This window comes from Ptychodera flava, chromosome 13 (genome assembly GCF_041260155.1).
Source record: "Ptychodera flava strain L36383 chromosome 13, AS_Pfla_20210202, whole genome shotgun sequence".
NCBI classification, from domain to species: domain Eukaryota; kingdom Metazoa; phylum Hemichordata; class Enteropneusta; family Ptychoderidae; genus Ptychodera; species Ptychodera flava.
Window position 1 is genome coordinate 24,605,080 of NC_091940.1, and position 25,219 is coordinate 24,630,298.

At 38.9% G+C, this 25,219-nt stretch overlaps 1 protein-coding gene across 1 annotated transcript; it reads right to left on the minus strand.

The window, feature by feature from the left end:
- Nucleotides 1–2,548: 2,548 nt before the first annotated feature.
- Nucleotides 2,549–25,019, minus strand: LOC139147903 (scavenger receptor cysteine-rich domain-containing protein DMBT1-like). The gene is made up of 10 exons (XM_070719120.1): nucleotides 24,627–25,019; nucleotides 17,549–17,779; nucleotides 16,240–16,379; nucleotides 11,285–11,638; nucleotides 10,227–10,476; nucleotides 7,854–8,021; nucleotides 6,904–7,098; nucleotides 5,894–6,022; nucleotides 5,239–5,395; nucleotides 2,549–5,016 (listed from the first exon to the last, which is right to left on the minus strand). Exons 2-10 carry the CDS (start codon nucleotides 17,679–17,681, stop codon nucleotides 4,602–4,604), a joined length of 1,941 nt encoding a protein of 646 aa, XP_070575221.1. The 5' UTR covers nucleotides 17,682–17,779; nucleotides 24,627–25,019; the 3' UTR covers nucleotides 2,549–4,601.
- Nucleotides 25,020–25,219: the final 200 nt, after the last annotated feature.

The following is a 25,219-nucleotide window of genomic DNA, read 5'->3' on the forward strand; positions in this document are numbered from 1 at the left end:
ATAAAAGGCCTACTTGTTTATTTGAGACAAAAGTAATGAAACGAAACAAAATGGTCCTAGATTTTGTTCAATTATTACTAACATTGGAACAATTGGATAACATTAAAATGTATTCAGTTTTCATTGAATTACCCACCAAACCGTGGAATCGTAAAGAAAGAAAGGAAACCAAAACATTTTCAGGTCCCCCTTTAGGCAGAGCAAAATTTTCAAGTCCCCCTTTACTACCCCCAAAATTTTCGAAGTCCCCCTGAATTCCTCCGACCCCGACCCCCCTCACTTTGTTTTTGAATGCAGCCTAACAGATCGTATGTTTTCCTCTTTGCCCCGAGGTAAGTTTTAGGCACATTGGGTGCTTGCTTGCGAGTCAAAACTGTTTTATTCAGGTATGAAAATGAAAGTAATCATACTTTTCTCTCGGCATGACATCAGTTCCCAGTTCGTCTACAGCTTGATATTCTTCCGAAATTGACAAACCAAAATCACTCTCAAAGCTATCTTTCTCCTTGTCTGTGATAGACAGAAGAAAAAAACAAGATATGTCAATCAAGGGTAAATTTTTTCCTTATCTTCACTTTTTTATCGCATGAACTGGTCCGAATCACCACCTTTGTGGTGTAGAACAGGACGGACAAAGAATCCGAATTACCACTGTCGCGTCATCAAGTGGACTTTCCGCTTCTTGCACCAGTACCGTTCATACACGCAATGCTTGCGCGCACGGACCGATCTGTCCCCATCGATGCCGTGTTCCCATGACATTTTTACGAAAAGGTGATGATATGAATTCAGACATGGAAGCATGGAGGGCATATTCAACAAAAAACCTAACCGACGAATACTGAGATAGAAACCCCCGATACACTATATACAAGTGGAAAGCCTGTACATACTTTGCAACCCACCTGGGGTCATTTCGTTGTAATTTTATACAGGATCACATGATACGAAATTTAAATTTCCTCTAAGAAATCAGTTTTCAGTACTTCTTTTGACAACGCTGAGATATTTCCCATCGAAATTTGCAGCAAAACAGCAGTTGGAGTGTTTTCAAAATGTGTGTCTGCGATTTCTCTTTATTTTTGTTTAAAGTTATGGGTTCAAACGTGCATTTTAATCGCTCAAAATAGATATTATGTTATGAAAAAATTATTAGTGAACCGCAACAAAATCAAGAAACACTTTTTAAGGATAGAATAACATCTTTCCACCACATAAATATCTTAAATAAAATATCTTAATTGAACAAATATTTTTCCTTGATACCTATCAGTACCGCCTTATCAATTAGTAACATACAGATGCAACTCCAACTGGACAAAAAAATTCATAAAAGATAAGAGTATTGTTTTCTCATTTTTTCATATAATTCTTATCTGAATGAAAAGGGTGTCTCTATGACACGAATCTGTTGACATCATGTGGATTCCAACATTACTATACAACCAAATGCAGCTTAGTATTTATAGTTATTTGAGTAATGAATATGACAACATAACCGCTTTGTCAAGGTCAAACCCACTCCCCAGTGTTTTACGAAAGAGTAGATCATTAAAAAATATATATCATGAGGAATAAATCAAACATTTATTGCTGTGCAAACTTCTACGATTTTTTCGTCTGTTGTACCACGACTCTCTTGAATTGGAGAACACCAACCATCGGCAAGTATTGAAGTCTGGCGTCTACAATGTGTAAAACTTTGTAAATATATTCATTTATTCCATTCTAGTTTACAGTTTGTCTGGTTGTACTTATTTGCCGCAATGATAGCATTTCAAAAAAGTCGCACATTCCGATATCTTTGCCAGAAATATGCTATTTTTACATAAAACATGAAAGACTTTTGAGTATACAGCATATAGGACTACCTAAGCTATTCAGAGACGCGAATCATATACCACACAAAAACATGAAAAAAAGCTGTACAGATAAAAAGTGGTTTTACGTTCCGATAGTAGCAGATATCTGAGCTGTTTCATGGATAGAAATCAAGATGGATCGTTTGCATGCACATAGCAAGGGATAAGATTGGAAAGGGATAAATACAACATGGCGCTGCATCGGAAACACTTTTACAAGCCGAACGACACGCTCACCACACATTCTGATAGCATTATCTGTGACAAACGTTCAGCAAGACTCTCATACCTATGTAACACATCTCCTCGTCTGTCAGCAGCCTGGACAAACTGCCACTTACGTGGTCAAAAAACAAACTCGGTGTCGTCCATGTTCAAAATTAACTTCAGGGTTGGGTCCCCACGTGTTTTGGACTCCCTAACAAAGTGATGAGTAACTTCATGTACAATGACATCTTTGAATTTTGCAAGACGCATTTGACTATTTGTATGCTCATTTTGGCCTGTGTTCGTCGGTTTGTGTTCTAGGGAACCTCCATGAGTCAGTCAAAATGAGAGTTCGAAAGTTGAAAATGCGACTATCTACGAGTCCAATGGGAGTTCGAATTATAGCCTTGTCAATGATTACGCGCCATAACCAACAGTCCAAACAACTTTTTAATCTTTCAGTCTTAACTGTCCATCGCTTTCAAGTTTGTGAAAACAAGTTTAAAATGCATATTTATTTACAACTGTCCTGTACATACATCTGCATAGCTAATATTGTAATTTCTTGATATGCGCTTGTCGACGTCGACTAATAATAGTACTATCAAGCACACGCACATGGCTGTTTAAGAATGTATGGAACTTTATATTTGAAAGCAAAATACAAAGCAAAAACTCGATTGATTAGACAGTATAAATAGCCAGATATTTTGTAAATGTCGCTAAATATCTTTAAAAGAATTTAAGCTATATACATATGTAGATGAACTAACCTATGACGTAAAAAGGCATGATAACTGTAACTTTTGATGTTTTCCATTAATTCTCGTATCTCTTTAAAAATGCATCGTTTTAGTTCCATTACTAAAATCGTGTCAAATGCTTAGTGTACTTGTCAGCACTGTCTGTAAGCTTACTGAAATGTAGTGATCTGGGTAATTGCCTATTTCCGAACTTCTGTCCGAATTAGAACTCATTTATGAACAACATTTTTCGTTGTTTACAAGTTCTTCTTCTGACGAGGCCAATGCTTTCAATTTTAGACAAACTTTGGGGTAAATAATAAGAAATTGTACCCATTTCACAGAGCAATATAAAGTCAATAGTTATGGCTCTTGCCCCTGTAATATATCAAAAGAAAAACCGAATAATTTTTTCAAATAAGAAAACACGTGTAACTGCCCCTCTGATTGAGTAGCTAAAACAATCTTCTGTTTCGTACGCGATCATAACATAACAGCCAAAGATATAAATGTGTAACAAGAAGTGAATACGGCGGAATTGTCGGTTTTACACAGACTTTTGATCTGTGTGTCGCGCCATGTCATATAAAAGTGGTCAAGTTAAGAGTTTAAGTTGTCGCGTCAATCTCTAATAAATTATAAAAATGGACGGATAGCAAAAATGTGAAATACGTTCTCGGCAAATGTACAATTCTCACAAGAACGACGAAGAGCCCTAACAAAATATGGGTAGTAAAACCAGTGGCCGCACATTCTGGACGTCGTTTATGACAGTATGTGTGCGAGTAGGTTGTATTACTCCTGTGATAAATATTTGAACACAATAAAACTCGGGGGGAACAAAATTTCCCCTGATTTCATATTAAAACATGGAAGAAATTGAAAGGACGACAAGTGTTTGCTGGAAACAGGAAGATCCGTCACTCGAGGGCGCCGTCTAAAGAGCGCCCTCGAGCGACGAACCAGACGTTAACTTTGCTAAGTTAAATGAATTAGAAACGGTTTTGCAAGCTGATTTCGAAGCCTTCAAAAGGCACACATGATTATCGTACGTGTAGGCAAAACTGCACAGTATCACCTTTCCTCAGCGCGAAAATTCTGAAGAGTCGAAGATACAAATAAGTTTTTAAGATGAATGAAACACGGTTATATATCAAGCAAACCCTGGCCACTTCACAGGTTCAGCCAACTTATAAATTCAATGAATTTTACAAAATAATCACAAAATACGTTTCTTAAGCTGATACACTAATTTTATGTATTCTGGACCTCAAACTTATAATATGGAGGGGAAAGTGAAGCTGTTATTAACTGCCGTCCAACTAGCATAGGCCGCAAAAACTGAATTATGATTCCTACTGCACGCCCCCCCCCCCCTAATCTATGTTCTGGCCCCTCACCTCTTCCCACAACAGTTCAAGCTCCCCAATGCCCTCTGCAAACCGCTGAAACCGCTGAAACCGCTTAACTAATGTTCTATCAACCCCAGCATACGCCTCCCTCTACCTGTTTTCCGCTCCCCACCGCCAGGAATTTTCTCCCGCCCGCTGTAAAATTAAGTTTTTTCCCTGTCCACAAGAACATTTGACTTTTTCTTCCCACCCACTGATTATTTTCAAATTAGCCTGCCAGCTAAAATACTGCGCACGAACACCTTTTTGCTTGCGTAGTTGGCTGGCTTCACCTTTTTTCACACTTGGAAGTCTCCTGACCTTTCTATTGTCTATCAGCTTTGCTCATTGAAAATGACGAAGGAAACCCGCAATCAGTCGCTCGAAGGCTGCATCAGCTATTGCTGTGCCGATCCACTATTGTTGAGATTTACTGCAGCGTCATACGCCGGGGGAGGAGCGGACGGATTCGATTCTCCCGTGGACGGCTGCGGAGGCGGCGGATACATTGGGTCGTAGGCGGCCGGGGTCGGTGGATTAATCCCTTGTGGAGGAGGAGGATACATAGCCGAGGGTTGTCCTTGAGGAGGGTACGAAGGGTCGTTCACCGAGCCTGGAAGAGGCGGCGGATAGGTCGATTCAGGGGGAGCTGTGCCGAGTCCGGGTGGTTGTGAGTATCCCTGGCCCTGATCTTGTCCAAAAGTAGGATTGTTGTAGGTGTTGTGATAGGCTGGAGCGGCGGGCTGATAGTATCCAGCGTACGCACTGTTCGCATAAGGACTTGGACCATTCAAACTGATCGATACGGTTGGTCTATTACAAAAAAAGGCGAAAAGAAATACAAGTTGTAAACATTGGTATCAGACTCACAAAAATGCGCCAAGAATCATGATGTGTTTCATTAACATTCCATCCAACGCGGTGAAAAGTCAGTAACGTAGAATTAAGGCTGGTCACATCGAGCGTTGTTGACAGAAACACTCACATATATTTTGGGGTTTAAACAAATTCGCAATAATCACAAAGTTTACGTACATTTCAGCCGGTTTCGGTTGCGTCAGGGCTGTAGCTCTGTTTGATGCATTCGTTGAGGGCGATGTTGAAGATTTTTGTTTACAACAATACACCACGATGATGATGGCGATGACAATAACCACGATAGTACCGGCCACTCCAGCAGCAATGGCAGTGACTAAGATGAATACAAAAAAAAGAATTAAAATAAGCAAGGAGAGAGGATATTCTCCCCTGCTCTGTGTGTGCGAAACGGTCTCCCCTCAAGACTGTTTCCAGTACTGGAATGTTTGAATTGTCAGTATAGCATACATTTAGGTTGCAATCATAGGTATACATAATTTGAATGTAATTGCGGGGACAGCGTAAATTTAAAAAAAAAAGAAAAAAGAGAAAGAAGAGGATATGTCTTTCTATCTACCAGGCTATCAGCTAAAGTTAAAAGGCATTGCGTACAAATCCACGACGAGATTAAACAATGTTGGGAGTATCATACAGAACCCCCTCAGGACTGTTAGGCTGGGCGCAGGTCCGGCTGCTACTGGGGTCGATACAGACCAACATGCGTCCTCTTGGGCCTTATATTTTACAATTCACGTAATTTTTCGAATTTTCTCTTTCAAGAACATAGTTTTGTTCTCCTTAGATAACGCGTAACATAGATTTGATGACGCACCGTTCAAGCAGCTGTCTTCGTCCTCGCCATTTTCACAGTGTTCGTGGTCATCACAGCGCAGTGTGGACGACACGCATTGGTAACTGTTTTCACACAGGTAGGCGTCGCCGTTGTAGCATGAGGAATAGCCTTTGGTATCGGGTTGAAAAGAAAAAAGATGAATGCAAGAAAACGACATTTTATAAAATCTCGAACTGTTGATATTCCCAGCCTCTGGTGTGCAATTCAAAGACGCAAGTTTGTGCTGCCGCCGAGGGAGTGATTTTTGCGCGACTCCTCGTTCGCACTGAACTGTGAATATCAGAATGGTGAACAATGGGATTACCCAACCTCACTCCCCTCGCCTATAAAAAAACGAGGTAATGTAGTAGCGAAATATGCAAAGTAGATATCACCTCGTAATTATATCTATATCTATATCTATATATATATATATATATATATATATATATATATATATATATATATATATATATATATATATATATATATATATATATATATATATATATGTTGACTAAGCAAAATATATGTTTTTCCCTAGGTATTCAGACTCTCAAAACTTGATTTTTAGTCTCGAAAATGGTCTGGTTTAAAGTTCTCTCACCAAAAGTCTAAAAGTCTTAATTTAAAGCGCACACTGCCAAGTCACCAATCACGTGTATCACAAGTTGTAACCAGAGTTGCCACATACTATACTCCACCATGTCACTAAGTAACTTGTTGGTATAAAGGGAAGGCAGGTTCGCTCATTACATGTTATATTAATAGACTTTTCTGGTTTGATTCTGAGAATGGCTTAGTTTGAAAGTTAGCTTTAAGGGAACACTGCACTGTAGTGAGGGTCTTGTTGAGTACACTTATATGGTAAGGTGGGGCTCGCAGTAAAGAGGGCGATCACCAGAAACGAAGGTGGTGGAAGTTTGGCGATGGTTCTATGCTATTCACACGGTTACATAGAGAGCAGGGCAGTTAAGACAGACGAAATCTATTTCATAATGTACACTAACCAGTGTAATATAATGCGTATGTGGCCTGGAATCCCTTGTAGGTGCCATAGTGGGTGCCGGAATGGAATGTAATGGTAATACTGTCGCTGGAGGAGTACGACGTCCCGGCTTCGTAACTGAAACACAGAGTCGCCAGTGTCGTAGAGCCGTAGTCATAGACTCGTACGTAGTCGTAACCCGAGTTGCCACAGTACCCTGAAAGTTATATCAATGTATCGATTACGTAAGACCGATATAAAAAAAAGAATTTAGAAAAAAGGCTTGGTCTGAAGCTTGACCTCAATTTTTTATGGCGAGAATCAATACATGACATGACGGGTCTAATTTTTTATTCGTAAGTCCTTTGCGTTGTCCAAGCTGGTGCAACAACCGGAACCGAACAGCGGGAAAGCTTAGAATTTATCTTTAAAGATATACAATCACCTGTAATCTAAATATGCCCATATATGGTCAAAGGGGCGTTCTCTGGTATTCAAAATGTCCATGTGAGGGCGCTGTTTTTTTAAAAAAGTGGCCACCCGCTTAAAATCTGTGATTGGTTAGATTTTCTCTTTCCCTGGTAACTATGGCAAAATTGGAACAGGTGACAGTATACCTTTAACTGTGTCAAGTTAACTCCATTTCTGAGAGTTGCGGTTGATATTTTTATAATTTTTCTTGTCTACTAGTTTTTACATGTAAAGTGCAGTATTAAAAGATCCTAATTATTCCTACCATATTTTATGCTATCTATTGTCCAGCAAGTAGTAAAAAGCTCAACGTCGCAAATACGGCGATCACACCCTCGTCACAAATTCACTATCTTCCAATCAGGAGTACGGTACATCAGAGCTATCCACTGGCGCAATGGCGCCTGCTGTAATATTTACTCATTCGTCGATACATACCTACATGAAAGCATATAGCTGTTGACACTTCATCTAACTAATTCCTTAAAAGCGCTAACTCACCGTAGGTGTCGTGGTACAGATCGATCTCCACAAACTTCACGAAGACCCGGTCGTACACCCCGGATGCCGTAATGATAAGGGAACAATCTCTATCATTGGGATAGTCCAATGGGTAGTTTGGAGACTGGATAACTCCGCCGTAGTCAATCAACGTAGACTGATCGCAAACTGTCAGATTAAAGTATGACGGTGTCAGAGATTGAGTAAAGGTTACGCAGCTGTAACTTTTCGTGATTTTTTCACTGGTTTTGTTTAATATGTCAATTGTCCTACTTCCCAAAGCATGTTCATAGACCTATACTGTCTTGCATATCAGCATATAGCCTCCGTTACATAGCGTCTATAAGGGACTGGTCAGTATCTTCGGCCTGGTGGGGGGGGGCTGTGGATTCAGGGGGGGGGGTCACCCTGTGTTTGGCTTTCGAGATGGGGGTCACCATGCTTTTGAAATGCTCAATAGGCGGAGGGGGTGGTCAATGTGTTTTCGAATTACAACAAAAGCTCATGTTTGCCTAAAGTACATCATACCGGCCACAAATTTTATCATTCAGGTGAATTTTCGGCTCGCCATTCGGGCGCGTAACTTTAATATATTAGACATATATTTGAAATTTGTTTTACAAAACATCATATCGGCCACAAACTGCATCATTCAGTCAAAATATTTGAAGCGCCCTTCGGTCGCATACCTTTAATAGGTCAAGGATATCTGAGTGTTCAAAAAGAAAGTCTGTTTCGCTAAAATGTACTAATTATTATGGATTCTGCATTTCGAAAAGCATGAGAAAGAATGGTTCTTTTCCGTTTTCTCTATGATAATTCAGTATAAGAAACCAACTGAAGTTTTTGGTTTACTGCTGTCCTCTCTTTGATATTATGTGATTGACATCCATTTATGTACAACAGTCCTGGACATTTGGTTATGCAAAGAAAGTGTGAAATACATTCACAGCTCATTCAAAATACTGTATTCAAGTTTAAAATTGACACTTTGAAATTTCTAGCTTAAAGCTGACATGTCAACAAGTTCACAAACATAAACACAGATATGCCTGAATGTTATATTTCACCGAAAAATTATACATTATATATATATATATATATATATATATATATATATATATATATATATATATATATATATATTCACCTTTTATTTTACCTTTGTCCCCGGGGGTGTCACCTTATTTTCAAAAGTTGAAATGGGAGGAGGTCACCCTCATTTAGAAAGATGGAAGGGGGAGGGTCCGCCCACTTTTTGACGTCCGCAAAAAAATAACCCACCGCCCCAAGGCCGAAGAAACTCACCAGTCCCTAAGTGTACAATGCACTGTTATTGTTTATATTGACTTCTAGTCCTGACCAGAATTCACTTCTCATCAACAAAAAAGTAGTTTATACATGCACGGGCTGTGTTAACAAGCTGAATACTGTGCATCTCAACATGTTTTGTTTTGGTTTTTTTTGGAGTAGAACAAGAAACTGTTGTTGACCTAAATGACATAAATAGTAAAAAACGTTGAAAATTTAACAAAGCCATCAATATGTATAGTTAAGCCAATGACACAGCTGTGATTGGCATCTTTTGTGGGCCTGTATCACTTTTGGAATTCAATGTTCAATCACAGACAGTACTCGGGTTCAATCATCATCATGGACCGCTCCATTGTCTATTGTCCAATGCCCCATTCGAGGTAACGACGGCATATTTGTAACACGATTGTTTAAGCGTTCTTGTCGAATTTCAGCCTAAAATTTACTTCTCAGAATGCAAAATGAGGAACGATGTTCAGGCACCCAGTGAACAGCTAGTTAGATCATTTCGTTTCTTAGGGGGTGAACCATTTGATATCCTGGGGGTCTGGAAGATTGATGAGGTAGCATTTTTAAACCTGATCCATTGTAAATTATTTATTCCATTCTCCCATCTTTTTGTCAAGCCTTCTATGGCTGATTTTTTTCATTGACATTTGCTAGGAATATTTTTTTTCGAAAATCTTCTAGACCCTCCCCCAGGATATCAAATGGTTCACCCCTTAGTGTCTCCATAGTCAAACAGATAGACAGACAGAGCTCGAAGTGAGATCGTTTACGGTTTATTGCTGTGCTTCTTGTAATTCAAGAATCGAAGGAAATTTGTGGCATATTTATGAAGCAAAACATACAATAAATATATGGGTTCGTTAGCTTTCCCCGGAGATTTCTCATACTTTCAAATACGATATACAATATACCCCGGGAATATTACCCTTTGATTGGTTGTTGACATACCAAACCCATGTTTCCGAATGCAATAGTGTCAGGGTCAGGATAGGAGTTTGACACCCGCTGTGTGATAGAGGGACTATATTGCCACAAGGCAAGGAGACCCACCTGAATACTGCGTACTTCCACTCCCGCCATCGCTTCCCCCTGGACCTGTCGAATAGGTGGCGTAGAATCCCCTCTCGCTGACACTCGTGTCGGAATGAAAGTGAACAACGAGACTTCGTCCTGACGACGTGATCTGTGGGACGAAGGACGTTCCGGAGTACTGGCCGAGCGACGTGGACGACGCAGTGTTTCCGTCGAAGATTTCGACCCTGTCGCAACATCGCTCCGTCTCAAATATAGTGAACTCCAGCTGGAAAGAGATTGGAATGAAATATTTCGTCAAGCTCGTTGTATGTTCCATTCTGAAGCAAGTTACTATCAGTCTTGTGGGGGACTACTGGGGTCCAATTATTCCATAACAGTTATGAGAAAACTGAAAGTCGCCTATAGGTTACAATGCTGCGTGACTATTGTTAACATATGAAAAACGAGTTGTACAATCTCGATGTTTGTAAGAAAAGGCTGTGATTAGCAACACAATTGTGCAGTGTACATGTGACCTGTTGCTTTTCAAGTCTTAGACGGTCAAGCTATGGAACAAACTACTTTGACTCATCTAGCAAAGCAGTTCTTTTTCAATTTATATAATATATAGACTGTCTTGTCAATAATAATAATAATAATAATAATAATAATAATAATAATAATAATAGTAATAGTAATTTACCCTATATGCGTTGCTAGTTAAGCCCTTGAAAGGTTGTAACCATATCGAAAACCCATATTATTGACACACTGCAAGCTATACTTTGCATTTTAACAAACGTTACCGAGAGGAAGAAGAAAATGAACTTGTTTTACAAAACAAGAAAAAATAATATTATCAAAAGTTTGGTTAATATAAAGCTTTTGGTAGTTTAATTGTCGTAAAATGTTGATTTGTCGATGAAGGTCACAACACGTTCCTGTGACCCCTCCTTGTATACTTCTGCCAGACACTCTCTAACCTGGGAGCGATTGAACCGGGCCTTCTAGTTTCATGTCAAGCCACGGAAATTAATGGATAATTAGATGTAGAAAGTTATATGTTATCACGTGAAATCACCACTTTTCCTTACCGTTACTACACTGCCTTCAGAAACTGTTATATAATAGTAACATTCCTGGTCGCTCGGGTAATCGAAGGGATATAACGGAGAAGCAAAGAAACCGCTGTCTTGCGTGAAGCTGCCTCCGCAGTCTCCAAGCGTGTACCCTTGGTTTGTCGTGACGGCGGTGTATGTTGCGAGAAAACCCTGGCGGGTTGAGGAGCCATCTGACGTGAACACAACGGTCAATGTCGAGCCCGAAGATAGGTACACATCAGGCAAGGTGGTACCTGAGTATTCGGCATCGGCAGTTACAGAAGGATACGTCTCGTATATCTTGACCTTGTCGTAATTCTCCTCGGTGTTGAACGGGTTGAAAACCAGCTGTGTGTGTGTTTCAACGATTCAGCAAGGTTAGTGTGTAACTTTACATTGCTTCAGTGATGACTGCTTTGGAATGAATGAAGGTTCTATGATACATTTACATACACTGCTTACCAACCGGACCCTTCCCTCATAGGTATACAGTCACCTGCAATCTAAATATATGGTCAAAGGGGCGTTCCTCGGTATTCAAAATGCCCATGTGAGGGCGCTGTTTTTAAAAAGCGGCCACCCGCTTAAAATCTGTGATTGGTTAGATCTTCTCTTTCCATGGTAACTGTGGCAACATTAGAACAGGCGACAGTATACCTTTAACCCTATCCTCAATAACCGCTACTGTAAGGTTGAAAAATGCCCGAGGGGACCGAGAGGGTAAGCGTCTTGATACCGGAAAAGGCTATTTTTAACGGAATCACGTCATCAGCGTTGTGAACAAAATCACCTACAATCTGTACTGAACTTCGAGAATTGATAATTAAATGATACACAACAGCGATAATATGCGGTATGCGGTGGTCGTCACACCCCACGAGCGTACTGTGTACCCTCGAAAAACTCACCACTTTTATTTACACAATTCCCCCCCTTACAACGCATTGTCTAAAGGCAACGGACTTACAAGATCTATAAAACTGCATCACAAGATTTAGAGAATATACTCATAAAAAAATACTTGTATGGACATCGTGGAGTTTCGACCAAGACTGAAGACAAAAGACCTTTACACCAATATATACGCATTCAACACCTGGTGACACAAAGGAATTCTCTTATGTAACGAATAGATAGTAATTATATGCTAATCTTCGAAACGCATATAATTGTTCATATTTGTTACATCCGTTGCCCCTTAGGGAGTGTTCAGTTATTATGGCCGGGGTGTACCGGCAAATTCTTCCTGTGCATCAGTCAGAATAAGTGAACCCCTCACCCATTGCAGCAAAAAATTGATGACCCCCTTTTAAGACTCTTTACTCACGCAATATGGGGGGGGGGGAGTTTCCATGGAATTTTTGTCATCGGATGACACAAATTCCATGGAAACCCCCTCCCCCCACATTGCTTGAGTAAAGCTGCACTCACAAACACCTCTGGGAGCGTGATTGAATTCAATAAAATGTTTTGTGATTTTTTTCAAATGCCCCCTAACAAACTCACAATGAGTTCAAATACTCCCTTCTGACTTGCTGTAATTTTAAAATCTCCCTCAAAGGCCAGGGATTGGACATAAATTACAGGTGGGTCATATTTTTTTGCGCGAGCATTTTTGAAGGGTTATTAAATTCCATGCATGACTTTTAGGGAAGGTCACAATTTTTACACAACTTTTAGAAAACAAAATGCAGCCGATATAGTGCTTAGTCCTAAATATAAATTCATAATACATGGGAGTCTATTGGGCAGACTATAAACATTTTACCATAAAGAACAAGCTATATCTGAACATTCAAATATGTTTGATAACTTCTTGAAGTAATAATTAATAAGTGGATGTGTATACAACAAAAAATTTGGATTTAACTGATAATGTTAATTCACTGTACACGGGAGTCTATGAGAAAGCTGTAAATGTTTTTTTTTTCAAATTAAACCTCGCTACAATTGTGTATATTAGAGTTGGACAATTGACATAATTGTACTTGATTAGGATGGTTACAAGCGTATTTGTGTTCAAAAATTTTGATTCTGGAAAATTCTTAAAAGTGTGACAGTGGGTACAAATATATTGATTCAAATAGGGGGTTTGAAGGTGCTGATTTGGACAACAATACAATCAAACTCTTTCAAGCTGCAGAACCTCATAGCCAAGCAGTTGTTTTAATCGACATGTATCAGTGATAGGTATTATACCTTCATGCATTGACACAGCAGGGCTTAATGTGGTCTTGTTTACATTTTTAATCAGCTACACTCTCTCAGTTACGCAACTCACGCCAGAAAGAGAAACAAAAATAAATCACAACACTTTTCAATGTCAATGCCATGTGTTTTGTAAATATCATTGATATTGGGATTAAAACAGCTCGTTGGCTAATGAGGTTCTGCAGCTCTAAAAAATTTAATTGTAGTTATGATATTGGAAATTCGCGTCAAAGTATTAGTTTACTTCTTATGGTAGTCCACAGGTAAACTATTAAGTATTTTCCCTGATTTCTCTGATAAAACTTGCTATATCTCTAATATAAGTAATGTGTAGGAATTGTTCATTGCCCTCAGCGAGCTCGATTTACAAGAAGACAAGCCTTTATAGAGTTGCCAAGGCAAGAGGTTCATGTGACAGATAATTATACTTTTATTCAAATATAAAATTAAATGACAGAGAATGAAATCGATTATTATTTTTCAGAATATTTTTGAACACTGAAACTGCTTTTTAACGGAATAATAGATACTTATGAAAATCAAGTAACACCCCACCCTCCTCTGTGCAATTTGAAAAATACGTCCCACCCCCCTTTGCAGTTTTCAAATTTAAGGTGACCCCTGGATTTTACCGGCCCACCCACAGCCGTAATAACTGAACGCTCCCTTATATTGTTACCCATTACCGTCATAATTCAATTTTAACATTTTCTGTTTGACTTCATGTTTGATGCAGGTATACCCAGTTGAAATAAGTATTCAGAAAGCTATCTGATTCGCGAGTTTAACGAATGTTTCGACAGGCATGTAATCGTGATTCGGCTCATAAAAATATTATTTCGAACAAGCAAACTTTCCAGATAAGAATACGGTAAGAAGCGAGCAATTAAAACATAGGGCCAAAGTCCCTGAAGCTATTATAGACATAGATACAAAATTAAGCATTTCCTTACTGTATGAAATTATCTCACTAAGGTCATCCTGGGGAAATGTAAACCAAACATTAAAGCTGTCTGACCAGCGGTTTTGAAAAAGAAGCGACCCAACAGTTGACAGAGCTCTGCTGTGTTATGTAGAGAATAACCTTTTGTGACACATGTATTGATGAAGAAGGTGGACATCTTGGATAGCTCATTTCAGGATGGCCTGACCAAAAATGGCAAAATTAGCTGCAAAAATTCAAAATTGATACTTTCATTATAATTTCAATATATTACATTAGGATAAAGCCTAGGAACCTGTATACCAAATATCAAAGCTATCAGATGAGTAACTTTTGCGAAACAAATATTTTGACCAAAAATGGCAAAAATTGACCAAAAAATACAAAAATTGAAGATTTCATCAAATGTCAATATATCACTCTAAGACAACCCCTAGGAACCTGTATACAAAATATCAAAGGCATCAGACAAGTAGTTTTTGAGAAACACATTTTTGACCAAAAATGGCAAAAATTGCACCAAAAATACAAAATTGCAGATTTCGTCATATATTCCATATATCATATTAAGTTAATCTGTAGGAACCTGTATACCAGATATCAAAGCTGTCAGACGAGGGCTTTTGATGAAATAAAATTTTGACCAAAAATGACAAAAAAATTCCTTAAAAATACAGACTTGCTTATTTCATCACAATCGGAACAAATCTAAGTTGGGTTATCCCTAGGAATCTGTATACCAAATAACAAAGCTGTCTGACCAGCGGTTGTGAAGAAGAACATTTTTTAACGAAAACGACTTTTTGGCACTAATTTGCATATTTTCAACAATATCAAAAAATTAAAAAAAAAGTTTCTCATATTCAAAATCATTTTTTTCATCTACACATCAGATATAAAATCAGTAAGTACTGCGGTTCTCAAGATATTTGAGTGGACGGACGCCTCACAAACGGACATACATACATACATACATACATACATACATACATACATACATACATACATACATACATACACACACACACACACACACACACACACACACACACACACACATACATACATACATACATACATACATACATACATACATACATACATACATACATACATACATACATACATACATACATACATACATACATACATACATACATACATGCAGACATACATACAGACTGACGACGGACGCCGGACGGATACCCATCCCAATAGCTTCTATAGACTATAGTCTATAGTAGCTAAAAACAACAAAAACACTCTGTTGAGTTTTGTGACCGCCAGAGTTGTTTAGATATTCAAATACAACGACATATGTGCGACAACGGCGATTATTTAAAGACATCAATGTGCACAGAGAGAGAGAGAGAGAGAGAGAGAGAGAGAGAGAGAGAGAGAGAGAGAGAGAGAGAGAGAGAGAGAGAGAGAGCGAGAGAGAGAGAGAGAGAGAGAGAGAGAGAGAGAGAGAGAGAGAGAGAGAGGAGAGAGAGAGAGAGAGAGAGAGAGAGAGAGAGAGAGAGCTCACCGGTACGGCTAAAATGTAATCAATCTGCAAAAACTGTGACTATGCTGATTGTCAACATAATTGAAAGTAAAAGTATATTCCTGTTCATTGAGAATAAATAAACCAATTTAAATTGGGCTGCATGTTGTTCATTTTACAATTTCTCATATTTTGTTAATGATACATAATTTTTGCAACCTCCGCTAAAATTGGAAATATAAAGATATTGATCGCAAATATATACTTGACAAAGTATTAACAGAGGGAAATGAGAATGATTTGTTCTACCTGGACTAAATGTCCGAGTGGGACAGTGATGTAGTACACGCAATTTGCATTGTCGCTGTAGGAGTTTGGATATCCAGGTGAAGAGAACTGGCCAGAGTCGTCGACGAAACTTCCACCACAGTCCCCAATGGCCCTGCGCTCTTCAAAAATAATACAGAGGACTTAGAGAAGCGAAACCCTTGAACATGACTATGCAATAAACAATCTTTTCTGCAACATCGTCTCCTTAATTATGAAGGAGGTTGTCACAAATCACCATTTGGCGAAGTAAGAAATAACTAAGTCTGTTTCCAGATTTTACCGACCCCATACAGTGTCTTAATTTCAAAAACGCTGCGATGAATTTTACCGAAATTTGATGTTTTCTTTCAAAGCAAGTCAGATTATAAAACAAAAATAGAGAGTTCCCTTCGACAAGGACGGCCCTTTGAGATTTGTGTTCTCCCCTGTTTCCATCGCTCAGTTTGTCACCTATAGTTGTCTCTGTATATACTTATCATTTCCTGTCTCTGTCACAGTGCAGCGTTGTTATACTAATCATTCTCTACCAATCGTCGGGTACCGTCTTTCATGTTTTGCTCCTACCCTCCTCATCTTAACCCTTTGAGCACCAAAGTCAATTGTTGTCACCTTTATAAATTTTACCCCAGTCAATTTTTTTCAGATTTTTACCGAAATTTTGACAAAAACTGGAGCCAATAAAATATGATGTCCATTTTTCCAAAATTATTGTAAGACTCACAGAAAAATTAATGAAAAATGGTAAAATGTTGCACTAAAATTGTTGGGAAAAATTACAGCACTCAAAGGGTTAAATACGAAACTACTTGACCTTGGGGTAATACGCGCCTGAAAATGAAAGTTTTAACTGTCGTTCGTGGAAGCTTTAAAAGCGTTCTCTTTCATAATCAGAATAAAAAACTTTACAATGCGGTTTCAGCGTGTTTTATGGAAACAAATTTTACCCAAACTTTAACATGTTTGCAATTCAAAATATCCTGTGTTAACTCTAAAGTAAATAATTACATTTTCGATTTAAAAACAAACCCAAAACATATCAAAACAAGATTAGCAAAACTACGATAGACAAATAAAACCAACAAGACAGTCAAAACTTTACTTACTCCATGTGACATCAAAACGAATCAGAAGCGGGCCAGCAGAGTGTTGTAAAATTTTAGACTCCGAATATATGTATCCCCATGGCACAGTCTATACTTTGTAAAATTAATGATATGGTTTACATTCAAGACAATGCCGGGCAATTTGTACGATTTGAACTTCTCGACGAAGAAGTTTCGTGGCATACCTATTTTATGGAGAGCGCCCTCGTTGTAATCTACGACGTTCTTCTCATTCGTGTCGATCTCCGTTGTCTTGACGACTCCGCACACGCACACGGTGAGTGCTGCGGCCAGTAGTTGTACTCTGTGCCCTATCATTTGTTGAAATATCCCTTGTGCGTTCTCCACTGAAGTAGATCGTGTCTTTGTCTTTTCTGAACTCTTTATTACTTTAAGTTTATGTGGTACAGAAAAGGCTGTAGGAATACAAAATATTATCGTTAATTCATATATACCGTTTGCGATATGAACAAACCAACATAAAAACATATTCCGCCCTTCTATACACACTTTCGTCATTATTTGATCGCTCATACCATGAAAACTCTGTAGAGAGACCGTTTGTTTGATATTTGTGTAGTCAGAAAACACAAAACAAGTATTTGCATTTGCTGTGTGAAGGACCGCCCTGTGCCGTTGGTTCGCATATCGGATGACATTTTGATATCAATGACCGCCATTCTTTGTCTATGTAGGCTGTATGAACGAAAGCAGAGTCTGTTTGTAGACCAGACTATGCATTGCAGGCTGCGTGATTGGTTGATTATAGGACTGGACATAAATTACGGGGGGGGGGGGGGTGTTTTGGGGGTGGGTCGCAATTTTTCGCGCAAGCATTTTTGAAGAGCGATGACATTTCACGCATGCCTTTGGGGGAGGGTCACCCAATTTTTGCACATTAGAAGCGGGCCAAGATACGGCTCATATAGCGCTTCGTCCATAAACATCAAATTGTAATACATGGGAGTCTATTGGGCAAACAATTAACAATTCCCCTACAACACTATTGGAACTAATTTGGGATAATTTGATGGTGAAGTAATGTCTTTAAAATCAGCAAATGTACATGTAAGCTAATCTGGGTTTTTTTGTGTCACACACTTGTTTTTATGAGTAATTTGTAATATTCAGACATTCAGCTATAGAGAACCTAACATTTTTGAGAAATTTGAAAATTATGAAGATCCAATTTCCCAAATTAGTTCCAATCGTGTTCCACAAAACAGGCTGTTTGTCCTTTTTGATTTTAGTAGCCAAATGTACTGCAATTGGTTGATATAATTATTTATCAAATGTGATCTTTTTTCATTCAATTACTTGAAAAAAAAACTTGCATAAGGCCAAAAAAAAAAAAAGCTGTTCAACGGGCGGGATGACTTCAAAGTTGGGTAGGTAGGTCGGATTTTTTTTTTTTTTTGAATTTATTTTTTTTTTGTTTTGAATTTATTTTTTTTGGTTTTCTTAAACAGAACATATAATATAAACACTTTTTGTGTGTTTCATGCTTTTCTTAGTCACATAACATATATTGGATATGTTGTTTAGTACGTTCATGATTTTTTCAATTTTTTATTAACATGGGTTGGTTGTCTCACAACAGCTTCTTTGCCTTCACTTCTACAGTTCAATCTACAGGTGCCGCCAACAGGTAAATTTCATGAATTTCTCAAAATCATCACAAAACCCTGTTTTGAAGGCTGATATACCGATTTTTCTTATTTTGACCCAGACCGAAAATTTGGAGGGGAAAGTTAGAGCTGTTCGTAACTGCCCTCCCACTGGTATACACTGAAAATGTGCTCTCCCACTGAATTTTGATGCCCACTGCCCTCCGGTATCTACAGTCTGCCCGCTCCCCACTCCTCACAACAATTCAAGCTCCCCGCTGCCCTCTCCCCACTACTGAAATTCCCCATTGCCAACTAGATGCCCACTAGGCAACCCAGATCAACACAAAACCATGCAAGCAGTTAGCAGTATACCTTGGAACATTGCCCCCCCTCTAGTTAGGTTCTATTAAGCACGCAGCTTTCCCCTCCCTCAAAGTATTTTCCGGTGCCCACTGTCAAAAATGTTCTCCCTGCCTGCTGGAAGTAATGAAATTTCTTCCCCGCCTACAATAAATATCGATATTTTCTCCCCTCCCGCTCATTAGTTTTGAAATCTGCCCGCCCACTGAAAACTTCGCACGAACACCTTTTTGCACGAACAGCTTCGTTGGGGCGGCACCTGAATCTAACGGAGCCAATTTCTGTGTTGGTGTCACCAGCCATATGAGCACGGTGCATTCCAACCAAAACTCGCGACTCAGGAAACTGACGGATCAGCCCCGGGAATGTCCGGGGTGACGTCGTCGAACGAGGGAGCGAAATTAGACCATTCTTCCTGTGTCCAAGTCAAACAAATGTCACAAGGTTGACTCCTTGTGCAGTCTCGACAACGGGAACACAAATCATGTCCGTCCTGCAGTGAGAACTGCTGCTTACAATCACACATTCGATAGGAGAAAGCCATGACGAAAATCGGAACGAGTGATAACTCAAAGAACAATAAAGAATTTTCAAGGAACACTGAAAATAGGAACACTAGAAAATATAGACTGTACAACCAGTTGGACGTGAAATAAACGCCGGTGAAACAATACAGTACAGAGTGTCTAAGCTATACGGAACACGTGGCGTAATAGTTTATTTTCCACGGCGTAACCCTGCCCTTCACCTTGACCAAATGTTTGTGATGCGCTTCCACCTTTACTCTTCAAATCATAGCCTGTATCAATCTCACTCAAGTCAATGTCATCGAAAATGTGAAGGTCATTCATCTTACAGACAGATGTTCACTGAATAACATCTCCGCGTTTCTTCAGATTCGTAAAGATTTCGGGGGGAAAAAAAGAAAAATGTGGAGTGGTCCAAATATGGGTCGGTCGGGCCCGTTGAACAGATAATTTTTTTTTTCTCGCCTAAAAGTGATTATTTTAACGACTAAAAAGTGATCTTTGAAAGTTCAAAGGTCAAATGAGAAATTGGATGTAAATTAAGACATTAATATGTAATGTGACACGAAGGCAGAGGTTCACTGTTTTTCGCGCTTAGAAATTTTTGAGGGTTATTTTTTTACTCAAGCGCTTTTGAAGGATCAGTATATTTCGCGCGACGTCATTTTGAAAAAACATCGCCCCCCCCCCTGTAATTTATGTCAGGTCCCTTAATGTCCAACTGCAGTACCAGCAAAATCTGTAAATACTATGTCGTGACGTCAAGCGATAATTGTATTTAATTTTTACGCCAGCTAGCGGGATTCTACTGGAAATAAGGGCTATACTAGATCAACGTTGTCGGTAAAAAATTTCACACGACCAGTTTTAATCATCTGTGTCGAATAGGGTGTTTATCCGGCGTTGGACTTTAAAGGTAGCCTGACCTGCATATTTATTGTTCATTTTTACTGATCACTAGAGCAGGAACGCAAAGAGGTGACGTAATTGAGGCAGCCCAATTACGATGGTCTTGCACATGTGATAAGGCTACTTATAACGATATTGAAACAACAACAGCAACAGATTCCATCAAATTTATTCTCCGTGAACGACATACATACGTCTGAGTCCCCTTTGTTTATACCGCAATTGTAAAAATGAAAACAAGTCACTATATTTGTAATATAGTTCATTAACTCACAATAGACTGTCCCACTAAAAGAGAGGTCAGAGTTTCCTGCCAAAAACGCGGGAAAACACCTTTGGCAAAACAGACAGCGAACGTAAACAAACTTACACATAGGTAACAATCGCCTTGAGGATCATGACTCTTTAAGAACATGATGATATTAGAAACGACGTGTATGAAGTACTGGTATGCATATTGCTACACTGTCCCCAACAGTGTAAGGTCAAGATTTATTTCAAGTTCCTGCAGGGTATTTGCTAAAATATAAGGTAAACACGATGATCTTCTCCAATTTTCCTGTCCCCTTTGTTTGAAATCGGAGGCAGTCTGTCTATAAGTTCTCACCTAGAAAATTCAAAAAAACTTCTCCTTTTTACCAATGGATGGTTATGAAAGGAACACGGTTCAATTCACAATTCACAATACCCTATGTGGAGTCTATAAATAGTTGTTTCCGGGAGCATAACTTCAAGGTGAGGGAAACTGAAAGACTTAAACTTTGCTCAAATTCCATACAAAGACTTTGACCAATTGCCTTTCGAAATAAAAAATAAAATCTGGGGTCACCAGACAAAATCTGGTATCAATTTGCCTATTCTTTGCCGACATTTGAAATTCAAAATGGCCACCATCCCTGTGTTAACTCTATGGGGACAAATTTAATTTTCGATTTTCACGAAAAAAAGGCTGGTGAAAACTCTATTTACCCCGTAAGATTTCAAAATGACTGCCATTGTAAACGTTTAAGAGTCAGAATACCTGTGCCAAACGCACTCTACTCCTTCAATAATTGAACAATTTTTCGGAACACTATTACAGCGTGGTTCTGGAAGTGGTGACCAATAACAAGTCAATATTTTGGCCCAAGATTATGTTCGCTTCAGTTGTTGATACACATTTCATTTCTAAAAGGAAAAACGTGACCTGGGTATAGTTGTCGCATTTCCTTAAATTCACCTTTCACCCCTGGCGTCGTGTGCCTTATCGACTGAATGTGATACTATGGTGAGTAACTATATGTTTGACATGCCTTCAAAGGAGTCCAGATATGTTTGTGTACATAGGAGTGATTAATGAAACACATGCCTTGCTAGTCATGCTAGTGAAACGTTGTCACTCAAATGAAGAGTCCGCATATTTAGTGCGATATACTTTCGGGCAATATGGAAATTCGAGCTTGCTTACAATTCATTTGCTTTGACAAAAAAACCCAGCAAATTTTTTTGTGATTTCATGTTTCCCTTTCCTGAAACAATTAGATCAGTCCATTACCTGCAATGTATTCTTTATGTCCTCTCATTTTGTACACACACTATTTTATATCACATCCAAAACATTTCGCAATACCCGCTATTTAACCTACCGACACAGCTTGTGATACGACTGCAATCATGTACAATGTTATTGTTGACAGCTGAATAGTCCGAACCAGGATACATTAAAAACAACATTGAATGTCTTACATAATGCTTTGTGTGTGCAAGTTGATGTTTTGTATTCCGACATACTTTGATGTGACGAATAAAATAACACATTTGTTTTACAGAACGAATATAATGAAAATATGAAGAGTTTCAGCTGTTGCCCCATGCAAATAGGTTTAGTCGCTGCAGGTTTACAGAAACACAAGTTTTTTTCCTTCTCGTGTTGCTAGGATTTGTGCGTGGCGTACTGATTAATGACATTAGGAGTGAAATGACAGACACAGATTATGACTTTCGAATACTTCTCCGGAAGCAAAATTGAATATGAAAAATGTTTTGACACATAAATTCTATGCCGAGCGTATTTGTGATGTCAAAGAGGTCACAGTAACAACAAGGGATATGCAAATTTCGGTGAAAGAGCTGTCCATAGTGGTTACATTTTATAATTTTATGAGTTTATATCTTGCGTTGAAATCCCTCATCTGTACCAAACTGCAATGTAATTTCCCGAAGCACCATTTGATGGGAAATTATGTCATCGAAATCCAGGCTGTTTGAGAGAACCCTAAGGTCATGGTCGTTCGCACAACTACCAATTGCTGCTAAAATAGTCCGTATTTTATCCGTGTCCCATTGCAGGTTTAAATTTTAAAACACAGGCTAAACAACGAAAACAATATCTCTATCAGTGAAATTCTCCATCCTTTAGAAAATGACACAACTAGAAGCAAACGAGTTCATCATGTTAAGAACAACTGCACTGTAACATATGGGACATAGTCTACCGGATAAATTTACTAGTATAAATAGCAGGTGATATATCGGGAAACACGAATTGTGAATTTCATTATGACGTATTTTGTTTCGCTACACTTATTCTGCCTATATATCCCTATTACAGTCATGTGGCTAAGAATACCTTTGAAGCTTCATTGACAAGCCGTGAATTCGCTGAACTGTCAAACCATGATGTTAATGACAGGAAAAACCTTGAGGTTGATGAATAGTGAAAATTCTCTTATTGGTGCTGGTATCAATACATATATTATGTGTGGTAGCCTGTTCTGGAAAAGACTTTTGTTCTGATTGCTTAAAGTTTTCTTTCCTTTCCATTGTGTATTAGGTTTTTAATAGTTTGTGTCCCCCTTTTTTCTGTACATTTTTTGCTGTATGAGCTAGCTCTCGAAATAAATAAATAAATAAAATAAAAAAAAATCAATATGACGCCACAAATGAGATTCCAAATATGTCAAACTGCAATGAATGTGTGTTACTTTTCAATTGTCATATGTCGGAGAACAAGGTGTAATGCTTTGATACGAAAAAAGAAAGTTTATCTCCAAAATCAACAAGGTTCGTGTTGTGAATTGTAAAGGTGAGAGGGGTCGACTACAGGTTGGTCAAGAAATAACATGGGCGAGAGTCTCATTTTGTACCACAAATATGCTAATTTTATCACAGACTCTCCCCTCTCTTTCTTATAAGGCATACATGGCATACACTTAAAGGTATCAATGGCCGTTTTGTGTTAACCGGATCCGGTAGAAAGCGGGCGATGTGCATTTCTGTCAATTAATTGCAATTCATCGTGATTTCGAAAGCGTGTGAAATGTTAGGTAGACGTTTGTCCGATACAGGTTGTCATGCTGTGAATTGACGATGGCATCGATAGTTGATTGGAAGTTGATTGGCCGAAACGTGACACATTTAACTCATATGAGCGCCGTTTTGCGCTTGTCATAGCTACATACGTCAGCGCCTTCAACGAAGACAGGTGCACTGTAGTACCCTTTCTACACGACGCGACGCCATTGCTACATCTACGACCAGTCAATATCATACAGCCTAATAAAGCAGAGTTCGTCAAGCACAAGTGATAAATGCAGTCCCAACATTGCCTTGACATAGAAATCAAATGTGAACTATCTATTCATTACGCTTGTCGGTGCTCCGACACGACACGACAACCAAGGTAAACCGCTCGCACACAAGAACAGCCTTGGGTATAGGAATACACTCAAGGTCTGTAATCCCAGTAGGCAATCCGTTCAACGCGGATTGAATCAAATCAAAATTATCGAAGGGACCGAGTTCTAGAAACGGTGAAAATGGCAGTCGAAGACACAGCTTTTTTAGAATTAGGAAGACAAAAATCGTCACACACTTACTGTATACGTCCAGATAGGGCTAAACTTCACATAATAGGTGTTTAAATCCGTCTTGATATAGTACCTTTGTGCATATGTCGTCATATACTGTGTACGCCTCTCCCTGGCGACAGTGTATAGAAACAGTCTACGCAAAGCAAACGACACAATAGGGGGCTAAATGGGTCTTTTCGCTCTACGTCACAGCATATATTAACCTTGACGCCAGTGCTTGTTCGCACACAATATCCCTTGAATAGGTACGCCCCTGGGCTTGAAGCGACTAGAATCCACCGCTTGAGGTATGCTACAGTTTTGGACTTCAGTGTGGTTCAAGTAATCCACTTCCAGAAGAGAAATATCATTTTCAACCGTATGTCGTTCACCCAGCCAGTCTTAGGAGTAGCAACAAATCTGGGATTAATAATTATAATAACTTTATTACGCAACTTTATCGTCTGTGGATATAGTATGGCAAAATAATAATAAATAGATTGCTCCTCGCCGCATTGAAATCTCGAATTTCAACATTTTGGAACTATGGGGTTATGCATGACCTAGATTCATTGTATTCCGCCCTCCATAGGAGCGCCGGGGAGTTCAATCCATGACCT

Coding starts and splice junctions, on each gene's coding strand:
- LOC139147903 (XM_070719120.1), bottom strand. CDS start 17,681: ATGATAGGGCACAGAGTACAACTACTGGCCGCAGCACTCACCGTGTGC. Junction 16,380..17,548: donor GGGCGCTCTCCATAAAATAG/GTATGCCACGAA, acceptor TTATTTTTGAAG/AGCGCAGGGCCATTGGGGAC. Junction 11,639..16,239: donor CACTCGGACATTTAGTCCAG/GTAGAACAAATC, acceptor ACACACACACAG/CTGGTTTTCAACCCGTTCAA.